This window comes from Puntigrus tetrazona, chromosome 3, assembly GCF_018831695.1.
Source record: "Puntigrus tetrazona isolate hp1 chromosome 3, ASM1883169v1, whole genome shotgun sequence".
NCBI lineage: Eukaryota > Metazoa > Chordata > Actinopteri > Cypriniformes > Cyprinidae > Puntigrus > Puntigrus tetrazona.
In genome coordinates, this window is record NC_056701.1 from 14,935,565 (window position 1) to 14,949,182 (window position 13,618).

Genomic DNA, 13,618 nt, shown 5'->3' on the forward strand with positions numbered 1-13,618 from the left:
TTTCTCAATTTTTTGACACTTTTTATCTTTCTGCAGCATGTTTTAGGTGTGCTTTTCATTCAGAGAAAACTATTTAGTTGTACAATATATTTTGCTGTAATAGTTTTTAGATTTATTTTAAGACAACACACCTCGAATACATTTTTCTTACATTAGTCAGTTTAACTAAATGTGCAGTGTGCATCTGCTACCTTCTATCATTAAAATCCTTGATCCATTCATATTTGACTCAGAACTTTGTAGTACAGTTTTGTTGCTGCTTTTCTACCAGCTAAATAATGAGAAATATAAATCACTTTCATAAAGAGTATTCATAGTTATTATTACTTTTTGTAAACAATATACATGGTAGCAATGAGCATTTTGTTCTTATTAATAGTTTATCTTTTCAGTGTTTTTAATTTAATTACTTTAATTACTTAATTGCTGTGAAATTGTATTGCTTTATGAAACATAAGTCAGTGACTTCCATAAAACAAGTAATAACATTTTCTAATGTTACTGTCATTCCAAAACCTGTATGAAATGATTTTTGCTAAGTATTTACTGTTCCAAAGTGTTACCGTATTTTCCCTCATGCACTGGGCCAAGAAATCTCCTCTTCAAAGTAGCACTTGGCCACAGACTTTAAGTTTCATATCTTTATTTGAGCAGTTTGTTCATGAATCATTGCCTTATTATTTGGCATTTATTCCTAAAAAGCTTGATTTATATTTTCTGCCAGTGAGAGTATTTTGATTTATGGGTGATAAAAAGAGATATCCAAATTCCCGAATGCAACAACTAGCTCTGATATGTCAACAAAATGAATTTTGAACCAGCTTTATCAGTGTTCAAAAATTTTTTTTCTAGAAAACACTGACGGTGAGTGGAATTTAAAATAGACAGTATAATTATATTAAAATCTCAAAAAACTTGTAATGCAAAACAATTGTCCTATGTACTGATTGTGTATGTTTTATACACCTGTCTGTCTTCTGCACGCTACATGGTTGACATGTTGCATCGGAAAAATGTCATTGGCCAAAATAATACTTTATTTCATTCATCTCTGGTAAGGATGTAGTAGTCATAATTGAGTTTCTGTAAAAAACCCATTTGAGGTGCAAACTTACGAAAAAGAATAAAACATGGCAATACTTTACTTTTAGACATGCTGCTGTCATATTTATTAACTAATTGGTTATTCTTTATTAGTTAGTCATAGTTAGCAAGTAGTTCTCAATGCGAATATATTTTAGTAATTACTGTAAGCTTAGAAACTACTTTACGTGCGGCTCTCTTCCTTTCTGTAGCTAATATTGCTTTCATATTAATAGTATTAAGTTCAGTGTTAATGTAATACTAGTGAGTACCTATTGCTTCCTGCATGGTTATTTGTTAACAAACAAATAACCATTATCCGATGATGTTTCTCAGCTTCAATTGGAGTAGCGAAGTGCAACCAAAGAAAAGGCATCAGCTTAAAAACTCAAAATGTAATTTTTGTGTTTTCTAATGCAAGATTGCATTTTAAAGGCGTGCATGAAAGCTGTTGCCATTTCTATCAGATGCGGTTTAAATCAGAGTGTACCATAGAAAAAATCAGTACTTTCCGATTCAGTGTCAACAGATGAGATGTCGACAGGCTTAATGTCGGTATCGTTATTCCATCATTATTTTGTAATTTCGAAAAAGTCGATTTTGACAGCGAAAGTCTCTGCGCCTCAAAGCAAATTATCCTGCCCTTCCAGATGCTTGTAGCACCTGTTATTGAAGTTTTTATTAAAGCAACTTAAACTTAGAAACTTGTTTAAGACATTGAGTTCAATGACAGCCATTGACTTTGTGTCATTATAATTAATATGTGTTAATAATAATTTAAATGCAAATAAACTTGTCATGTTGTGGACGAACGGTATCATCTGCCGATATGTTACGGTTCACGAGTAATTCCGCTGAAGCATGCATTGAACAAAAAATATAATTATGTAACTGGCACAATCAAGGCACTTCTGTTACAAGGAAAATTCACTGGGTGTCCAATTGGGCAGAGCAAAGTGTGGTAAGAAAGCAGGCATTGGCGTGTTACTATGGGCTGGTGTGTGTTGATGCATTTATCCGTGTTAGAGTCAGAATCAGATCCTTATTACAACAGCTTAGTTTCAATAATGACTACCAGCGTGTTTTAAGCATTGGAGCATTAAAAATATCACCCGGTTCTGTCATAATTCTCTTAACTTTGTACCTGCAGAGAGACACTGATATGCTGCTAATCGGAATTAAACTCACTTTTTAATTGTATGGGAAAGCGCCTCCAATTTTGGTTTAATATGCATTGATTGGAAAGCATTTGGGGTTGGTAGATTCATTTTCCTAAAGAAGCCCCTTGTTGAAACTACTCCTCCCGTTGAACAAATGAGGTGGCTGACAAGATCAGAACGTCTTCCAGAAATGTTTCTTTAAGCTTGGTTTTGACAACAGCGACCTGGGAAAAGTCCTGAGTGCTCTTCATGGCCAGTTCACCATCACGTGTCAAGGACCATTTTCAACAACATATTAATTTATTGTTCTTTTTCAGGCCTGGTTGTCCTTCAGGATGCTAAACTGTAAATCTCACTCTGTGTATACAGTATATTCTCAACAGTAAGCATAGCTTGGCTGAACATTTATTGAATTCAGAAAGTATGTTGACTATTTTGTGATATATCTTTGATTAATTGATTTGCTTCCTGGATGTTTACTGAATATTTCTTTCTTTCCATCTTTCACCTTCAGATATATTGTAAAAACGGACAATAAAATCACATTATTCTCTTCAGAATTAAATATTATTTGTCTGGACATTTAAATTTCATCACTCTTTTTTTATCTTACCAAGCGTCAATTTGGGTCAGTGTTCTTAACCTAATCATTACATTAATTTTAGAAATTTCCATTAACAGAACAAAAAAGCTGTGAAATTAGTATTTAAACAAAAATAAATACAATAACCGAATCTCCTTTAGATTTCTGAAACTGATTTGTTTTTAAATATCCTCCGACCGGGAGAGTGTATCTGCAGCTAATTATCATTAACCCTGATGTCCTAGCCAGGGCCGTAATGTCTCTGAGATTGCAATGTTGCAGAAACCCATTACAAAAGACCTAGAGAGAAGGAAAAAGAACAAACAAGGTGAATGTGAGCCATAATTTCTAAAATATGCAATATGAATGCAGCTAGTAGGGTGAGCTGCAATGGCTTTTCAGTTGATTGAAGAGTCTTGAGTTCACAGATTGAGTCTGAATGACATTTTCCTTTCAGAAATGCCTTTTCATTCCTCTCCTGTGCTTTAGCTCAGCTGGGAGCTCTGTAAATTTAGCACTGGTTAATTAACTTTAATTTGAGCTTATAGGACCCGCCAAAAAAACCTAAAAACATCCAGCAGCAAGATATATTTTCCACTCCCCTCCTCATCCCTCCTTCCTCCATCTGGGAGCGTCTCTAGTGATCCTCTGGCAGAATACCCCCAACCACACACACGCTCTGCAAGTAAATATGTTAAATAAGGTCTTCAAACTAGTTTAAAGGAGAAAGCGATCATTCCCAGCGTTCAATTAGATGACTTTTGGACAATATCGTGGTCTCTAAGTCACTATATGATAAATTTGCTATAGAATATCAACATTGTTTTTTGGTTTTATTGCTTAGAGCTGTGGTATGTGTTATTAATCATGTTTTAAAAATGCAACTGCACACTCACTTAAGTGTAGACTTACTTTTATTATTAATGTTTTAGTTGGTATAGCCATCATTAGGACAAAAAGATGAACTGAGTTTAAACCAGCTGATTTTGAAATGGTTTGTTGTTATCATTTAATCAAACATATTTGTATTGTCATGAATGTAAAATGGTTTGTGTAGTATTTTATAGTATTTTACTGCACTACCATCCTTCATATTCACGTACCTTCACCATTTTTCTTATTAAGATAAAAACATTTATTATGGCTGGAACTATCTTTGAGAACACATAATTTTTTTTTCTTTTCTTTCTTTCGCAAAATAAATAAATGAACATACAAAATAAAAGAATAATAAATAAATATTTTCTTCATGTAGTTTGAATATGGCGAGATTTCATTTTTTTGTTGGGGGATTGGGTGTTTACCTGTGCTCAGTTACGTGATCATAAACACAGTAAAACCTCAATAATATTGAGGGGGAAAAGGCCCTCAAATGATTAGAGCTGCATAGTGACAGAAGGTGGTATATATAAGGTACCTACCCTCAGAGTTAGTTGAGTGTGATCACACATAGAGCAATTATGAGCTTCACACACACTGATGCTGGAAGGGAAGGTCATTATGAAGGGCAGAACCCTGATTTACACTCGCTGTCTTAATCATTGATGAATAATTAATGTGAATGGAACATCAGCATTTTCTGCAACTCAATTGACTGATTGAATTAAAATTATAGCTCACACAACCTTGTAATGTTAACAGTAAGAACTGATTGTAAAAGCGATGTGTAATAATTATAGCGCTATCAGTTTAACGTATAATGCTTTCTAGTATTAGGCCATATCTTATGACTAATAGTTATATCCAAATGTATGCATAGTTATATCAAATTTTTGACAGTGAGATACTGAAAAATTTTATATTCAGTGATTTATATATACATTATATATTGACTTATATAAAACTTTTTAATAACTATTTTAATAACTAAGTAGTAGGCCTATGTATTTCTTTTTATTGTATATTTTCATACTTTTATTTACATGTTTTTTTCCTTTGATGTTGGAATTACTGATGCAATCGCAACAAGTAATACACAGATAAAGCGTGATTTCATACAGTCTGAGAAATACTTAATTAAGCTTATTTTTCATGTAGTTCAAAGAGAGTCTATAGGCTACAACACCTCTGAAGGAACACTGCAGAAATGCAAATGAAGTTATTATAAGGCTGTTTACCAGAGAATTTGTCGTTGATTTTGTTTTAAAGATATTGTTTGTTGCGGCAGGCTTTTGTCAGCGTTTCCCCTCTGATACCCAGCGTCAGATCTGGATGCTGGGTTTATTTTTGATTCCAAGAGCAGAGGTAAGACGACAGGCCTTTTAAAGTCTTCCCATGCCAAAATAGCTTTGATTTTATCTCCACTGACAAATTTCATTTGCCTGTCAGATATCTTTTTTTCCCATCAGCAGCCGCGTGAAATCGGTTCCTCAATCTGTGCCTGATGCTCAGTGGTTTCCAGACGCAGTTGGAAAGAGATTATGTCCCTTCTTATCCTCCAAGTCAGCTCATTACTCACATTTGGCTCTTTCGGTCTTAAGACCACATTATCCATGATGTCTCCCGTTGAGACTAAATGAAGCTGACCTGCATGGGAGCATGGGTAATGTATGCTTGGAGAAGTGTGGATGTGGACGACCTATTGTTTTGGGGCAGATGGGCTCTTCCTCCTCTCCACCTGCCATTTCTGTGCCGTGTCTCTTCCTCTTGTTGTTTACGATCTCTTTTGTCATTCCTCTTAAATCCTTAATCCTGCTCCATATTTCTCTCTCCCTTGACATTAACGCCCTTCCCTCCCTGCCGCCTTCCCCATCCATCTGCTGCCAGGTTCACTGATACGAGAACCAGTTCAGGGTGTTTGCTCATGGAGGATTATGGAGTGTGATCGTGCTAGAAGTTTGTAACACAGCAAACAATCCTTCCAGCCGGTGGACTCATGCCAGCGGGATGCCTGTTGCTGCTTCTGACAAAACACGCTTCTTGTGTCTATGAAAAGTCTTTACGCAAAGACCTCTGTAAAGCATCATTTTAATTATCATTTTAGGATAAATTCATACAATTGTTTATCACTCTCCACGCAGAACAGAAGGGAGGGACGCTGTGCGCTTTGTGTGCCAAATTGAAACTAATTCACTTTTTCAATGATTGTGATGTGTTGTGCATAGAGTATTTTTAGTTTTTTTTTTTGTTTTCCTGGCTGATATTAAGGTGATTTTAGAGCTAATTATGACATGCATGGATTTAGCTTTGCACCAAATTTGGTTAAAGATGCCATTCTAGAAATATCCAGAGGATAGAGTATCTATTATCAATTTATTTAGCAAGCAAACATGTCCAGTAATACAATAGGGGTTAGTATTGCTGTCAACCTCCCACTTAGACAGGAAGAGACTGATTGATCGAACTGATGTCAGATGAAAAGCAATGGACATTTTTGACAATTATATCTTTAATTTTTAGCTCTGTAACATATAGAATTTTAAGTGAAATAATTTCTTTTTGTAAAACAAGGTCTCATTAGTCTCTTTAATTCATGTATTAACTACCAGTGAACTATATATTTGACACATTATTTATTCATCTTTGTTAATGATAGTTCATAAACATAGAATTGTTTGTTGTAGGATTATGTTAGCTCAGGTCCATTAGCTAATATTAAGTGATTTAGCTTTTGATTTTAATAAGCGTATTAGTACATGTACAATTAGAACTTCATTGTATAGTGTTGATATTAATTGTTTTTAATCTTAATTTTCAACTTTTGTTGTTGCTTTTTAGGCAAACTTTGACAGCTTATTTTGTTTTTGCTTGCAGTGTTGAGATATACAGAGCAAATTCATGAACATTAATTATGTAGCAATTTCTGTGAGCGATTGTACAGAAAGCAGAAAAGGTCAAAACAGGCTTAACAGGAAAATACAGTTATGCTTGTGAATATCTAGTTTATTCACTCAAACAAAAACTCAATGCCAATCCAATTAATTTAAAACAATAGTAACTGTAATAACAAATTAGTTCTGGCTCAAAAACATTCATTGTATCTGCCCAGTGCTATTATCTTCCAGGGAAGTTTTTGTGTTCGATATGACATTAGAGGGTTAGGAAATGGACTGTGAATGCTCAGTGGGCAAGCTGTCAGAGTATGAAACTAATTGGTGTTTATTGAGATAAAATAAAAGAGATTTGCATTGACCACTGATATTGGCAAAAGCAGCATACTTCCACCAACTCCCAAAATTTAATTAAATGAAAAAGTTTAAATACCTCTATTGCCAATGTTGTTGCAGGAGAATGTCAATCACATGCTAATCAGTCTGTCTAATGCATTATAATCTTTTCTTCTCCTTCAGCTGACATACCTTCCTCCTCCGTGGGGCGAGTGTGTGTCCAGAGCCCTGGATTCAGGCCTCTTTCAGGTGTACAGTGTGTCTGCCTGCCGTGTTCACGAAAGTGTGAGACGCGCTACATGTGAGATAACTGCAACTGCAGGATGGTCTACATGCCTGGTACGTACCAACGTAAAAAAATGCTTGACACTTTCCATTATCTTCATTGAATTTCACTTTCAGTTTCAGAAGTTATCCTAACAAAACAAAAATACTGATATAATTTTTTTGTATATTGTTTGTATAATTATTTATAAAAATAATACCATTAATAATAAAAGCAATCTACATAAAAGCACTTATAAACACTAAATACGATCTTTAAAGCAGTGACTATAAAGAATAGAATAGAATAGAATAGAATAGAATAGAATAGAAAAGTGCTAGTATTAGTTGGTCACGTGCTGATGTGTCTTTAGATGTTTTTTTGAAGGTATTTAGTCTATAGACTAAAGAGGTCGTTCCACCAGCTGGGACACAGTCCAGGAACCTCATTGGGATGGATCCACACAGGAACACAAGCTCCTTACACAAGGAGCATAAGTTTGAACTAGCAAATTTAGGTACATTGGTACAGCACCAGTTGTTGCCTTGTAGGCGAAGATCCATACCGTGCATTTTACAAGTGAGGTTATTGGTAGCCAGTGTATCCTGATGAAGAGAGGAGGAACATGAGCATTTTCCAGGTCAATAAAGACCACTCTCTCTGCTGCATTCTGGATCAGATGCAGAGGCTTGATAGTACATTTGGGAAGGTATACTTAAGTTGCATATAAATCAGAACAGATTTCCACCCCTTTATTTTTGTACTCAGATGACAGACATAACGAAGTCATCACTAATAATGTCTTTGACTGAATAGTTATGATAAATAGAGTTTGTACTGTCTATCACGAAGCCAGCAGGAACCAATGTTGCCATCTTCTCTGTGTAAACCCATCTAAGGTCTTTAATTCTTGATGAACAGTCATTCATTAAGGTCACTTCTCATATTCTGGCAGAAAGCAAGTCAGCATGAGGTTGTGTGGAGCGATAACTTGATGGCTCGTGGCATCTGTGGTTTGCATTTGGCAGTAAAGCAAAACCTGACTGAACTTGTTTAGATGAGGTCAGAGTATAGAACTGAATTAGTTTTCTGTGGGTCAAAGGTGGTTTGGAACAAGCCCAAAAACTGACAGCAAGGGCTTGTAAGTATGAACTGTGAGTGAACTTGACATATTGTATAATTTGAGAAGTGTGGAAGATCTCTGCACAAAATGGTCTTCAGAAACGTTCCATTTTAATTTCATTTCACTGATTAAAAGGTAATTTTTGGCCCATTGATAAATAGTCATCTTTAACTGTTGCTAAATGGTCTTTTAAAGCGCACTATATTTCCATGATTTCATAATAAGATTTCATGAACTTTTCATTGTGGCTTAGTGCCCTTTTACGTCCTATTCTTAATGCCAATTTATGCTCTCTCATAATAACTGATCTTAATACTGCAGTCATTTTCATTTTCAACCGGTCTCTTTTAATGACACTATACGGTCTCCATTTTCACCTATCTGATAAAACTGCACTTTTTTTAAGGTCCCTATTAATTCTGACCCATAGGTGCCAAACTCTACCTCTTGCTACTTCAACTGACGCTCAAGACAGGACAATTATCTCATAGATGATTAGTCCTTCATTCACACAGGCGCCATGCTCTAATACTGTAATTATAGATTCATTAACTGATTGTGACTGCTTTGTGATGTACATTCAGGATACGTCTGATACATTTTTGCAAGAGCAAGTGCAGACGTGCACAAAACTTTCTTCCATACACACGCACACACACACACACACACATTCCCAGGAGTTTATTTCCTTGTTGTGCTGCTGAGTTTGGCTGGAGTTAAGGCTGGGTCAGGTTTTTCTCCTACTCAGAACACGTTTTCAGTGTTTCATTATTAATTTAAGAAGGCTGAATAAAGAAAAACTTTTCCTTGGCACTTACATTTTTCTGCTTCTTTGTTTTTCTCTCATTTCTAGGTGATTCTTCGTGTACTGCACTCCTGAACAATATAAGGACTGTGCTGAACCTGCTCTGGGTAAGTGTGCTCTTCACACACACGTACACACTCACATGTTTTATGGGAACATTTCATGGGACGTAAAGGTTTTTATAGTGTACATACTGTATTTTTATCCCTTACCCTACCCCCTACCCATAAGCCTCACAGAAAGTAACCAAAAAATATCCCCACACAGTCAAAAATGACTGGTATTACTATGCTTGTTGGGTACATTTAGTCCTTATAATGTAGTGAGTACCATGTCCACACGCTAGTCTCTACACACATTTATAATTAATACATTGGTCAAAGACTTTAAAGGGAAGTAACCATAACAAAAATAAGTGTAATACTGCTTTAAATTGTTGTTGTTTTCTGTTTAAATTAATTGTAATTATTTTTGTACACGTTTTTTCTGAGCCAAAAATAAATATCACACATTTTCCCTGATTTCTACATTATCTACTAAAATGTCATTCAGTGTAACAATCTTGTCAGGCATATTTACAACAAAACTTTTGTGAATTTCTTTTTTAATGATCTTAACGCCTCTGACATATACTGTTGAATGTGTGTTAAATTGGGTCAAAACATAGCATTTAATTTTGACACATTGAGAGTTTGCATTTCTTTTTGCTTGTAAATGCTCCAATCAAGGTTTTGTTCGTAACAGCATTCACGTTCTGATTATATCTGACAATTATACTTTTAAAAAATTATGTAAAGTTCGATATGACTTATCTTAGTCCTGATCCTGCAGAACTCCAACACTGTATATTTTGTATGTCTCCTGTGGTCCATATTTTGTAATATTCTAAAATTTGACTGCACTGACATTGATCAGATGAGAGTAAAACCTGCTTTTTAGCTGAATCAGATAGATTTAATAATTGATGGATTTTGCAACATTAACACTGCTATTTTACATTTTATTACTGTGAAGGTTTAACACTGTACTGGCATCTGTAGCACTTGATAACATTTTAGGATAGGGACCAATTTTCACTTTAAACTAGTTGTTTTTAGCATGCCTATTTTTAACATATTGGATGTTAATTAGTACATATAAGACACATATTCTGCATGACCATATTCAACAGTACACCAATAATCCCAGTACCTAAACGTCATCAACTACATTAATCACCAGCCACTACTATTAATAACTAGCAAATTAAGAGTTTACTGAGACAAAACATTGTAGTTAATGGTTTAGAAATAGCAAGAATGGAGCTTAAAATAAAGATGGACATAAGACATCCAAAATGAGCACTGCTAATGTACCTCAGTGCCAAAATTAGGAAACACTGTACTTTTCTGTAATATAAATAGGCTGCATCCAAAACTGCACAGTCACTTTTTTATTATGATTTTTTTTATTATTATTAAACAAGTAAACCTCCATATCTGACCTGCATGACACAAAATAAAATTCGTTTGTCATCCACAAAAATCGCACACAGGCAGGTTTTGCTGTGTTGCTCGCTTTCACGGTTTGAGTCCAGATGTTTTTGACATTTTTTTCATCAGTGAGACTGGCTGAACGGATAAAGTGTGTTTTGAATCCTGATGTATCACTGGGCTCATTTTCATTCACCTAACAAACTCCAGTGCCACAAAATACACATGCCCAAAAGCAGCCCTTCATGAGTATTACTGCTCTGACCCTCCACAAATACAATTACATGGGCAAAACTCACGAAAACAGCAGCATGCGTCCCTCTTTCATTCTCTGCTCCACATCTTCCTCCTCTTTAGCTGTGTTTTGTTTTGAAGCCGCATCCTTGAAGAGGGTAAAAGGGCAAGCGGAGGAACAAAAAGTAAAATAAATGTAATAGAACAAATCAGTTTGTTTGCATGTGTGCTTGTGTCTCTCTTACAGCAGCTGGAAGCACTAGACTTTAGACATCAGAACGTAATATGTATAATCTTCACAATCTTCACCAAATTAGACTACATTAACTTAAGTAGAAGTAGAAAGTAGAAACTTTGAAAGTATGCTTCGGGTCCCTTGCAAAATAATTGCATTTTTCTTCGCGGATCTTGATTCCTCCTGACACTGAGACTCCGTTATTGAACTTCAAATCCCCTCGTGAACTCGCACAAATTAAGTCATTATTTTGGAAATGTATTATTCAGGGAAAACAAAGACTTGAACTGTTTTGTGCACCATCCCTACCAACAGAATGCGGTCTGGCCCTCATTAACTCCCTCTCTACGTACCATCTGACAGTATATACCAGCAGTCTATCCCACACATAATAAGCAAGTTGGCTCCATGTTCACTAATTATCTTCCACTAATGAGGAAATTCAAATTAGAGCACAGCTAGGACTGTACATTTTCAAACGGCTCAGGTATTCATCACACGAGCCATTTCCAAAGATGTCCTCAGGTTATTAATATGTCCAATTTCACACATTTTTACCTTTTTATTAGAATGCTCTGTGCACAATTATGCAAGTTAAAGCCGATAGAGTATGAAGATGGATAGACCGGAAAAGTTGGAGTGGGAAGTCTCTGACCTCAGTTGACAAGTAATGGCACAACGGCACAGCACAAGAGGCTGAACAGCTTGTCCAAAACTTCCACTGCTGGCTTCAAAATGCTTGACAGCTGGTTCTTATCTTTGGCAAAGTGGAGAGGAAATTATCACCAACTCCAACTTTCTGTTCACAGCACCCTGAGGAAAGAAGGAATATGTATTTTCGTTTTCACCAGAACAATATGCAGATGAACACATTTAAAACTGAATGGGAGGTTATTAGAGGTATGAAAGGGAAATTGCTGGAGTTAAAGAAAGGAAAGATAAAGAAAAAAACAGAATGAGTGAGATTGGCAATGATAGAAAACACTCAGAGACAGAAAAAGGACTATTACAAGCAGAATGTTAATCAGGAAATGCTCAGAATGGAATGATAATGTAGTGCTTACAGCACACTGTGCACTGTAGTCTATACTGCCTGCTAAAAACAGTATTCAATGAGGAAATATTGTGCGGTGTTACATAAAAGTACTTCTACAATAATACTCCTAAGAAATAAGCATGTTGCTGTATAGTTAAAATATTTCAAACCAATTAAAATTGTTTGTCTCTCTCGTGGTAGTCAAATATTGCAAGAAGGAAATATTACAAATTACAGTCAAAGCCAGGGCCAAAACCTGACGGTAAAAATAACAAATACCCATTATGTAAATGACGTAATGTTTTAATACTTATGTAAAATACTAAATCATCTGTTCTATTAGAATCATAGTTAGCTGAATAAATGAATAAATGATGATGGTAAAATAAGGTTCATTAGTTACCGTGAAGTAAGGACGAACAATACATCTACAGCCTTCTTATTAAACTCAGTTAATATTCATTTCAGCATTTATGAATACATTTTTAAATGACAAGTTGTGTTTGTTAGCATAAGTTAATGCACTGTGAACTAACAAACTAACTATTGACTGTATTTTCAATAACTAACATTAACAAATAGGGTAATAAATGTACTGTTCATTGTTCATTCATGTTAGTTAATGCAATGTTAGTAACTAATAACTGATACCTTATTGTAAAGTGTTACCCTGATGACAAACAAAGTAGAATCCCAGTAAGAGATGAATCTGTTATTTATTCTATGAACAGAATAAAATGTATGTATTCAGCATATTTAAATTGAAGATATGTTATAATGTCAAAACTATGAATGCAAACCAAATGATTTCACTATATGTTTTAATAAAAAGCAAAGATGGCTAAAATGTACATCTAATTAATGGAAAAACTGAATGATACTTTACCTTTTACCCTTACAATAACTATAACTTTACTATATTATGTTATAAATATACTGTACCATATTGTGCTATAAACAAAAAGCCTATCTTTGATGCAGCATGCTTTGATTGTATGCTGTACATTTTGACAGATCAGTTGAATTTTCCATGCATGCAGAAAAGGTCTGTGCACTGTTTATATTTTGTACTGTTGAAGTAGTACAAGTAGTGCTGTAATATGAAACTCCCAACTATTTTCTATAAAACATCCCTTGTGGTTTGAAGCACAGGATCTGCCACTGGCAATGTTTGAAGGAAACAATGTGAAAGTTATGGGAATGCGAACGGTGCTGCAAAGTTCATACAGAACGATGGATTTAGCACAAGATTATAGCAGATTTAATAGCCCTGTGTTGGTGTGTGTGTTTTCTGTCCAATTTTCTGTGAGTGAGTGCGTGTAGAGGAGGTTAAATCTGACTTAATTCTCCAATTAAATTATGTGACTTTAGCATCATCTCCAACAGCAGGGGTGAGAGAGGGGTTGGAGAAGAAACAGAGGTGGAGATAGAAAAGGTCAAGGAAGGAGGAATTTAAAAATGTTTCTGTGAAAGGTCAGATTCCAGCTCCAGGTCATGCAAGTTATGAGCTGATTAG

The 13,618-nt window shown here is 35.1% G+C and overlaps 1 protein-coding gene across 1 annotated transcript in view; it reads left to right on the plus strand.

Moving 5' to 3' along the window:
- asic2 (acid-sensing (proton-gated) ion channel 2) overlaps nt 1-13,618 on the plus strand; it is a 273,081-nt gene that overhangs the window by 250,919 nt on the left and 8,544 nt on the right. The window contains 3 exon segments of the mRNA XM_043235846.1: nt 7,116-7,208; nt 7,211-7,275; nt 9,174-9,232. Of these exon segments, the coding sequence (XP_043091781.1) occupies nt 7,116-7,208; nt 7,211-7,275; nt 9,174-9,232 (217 nt within the window).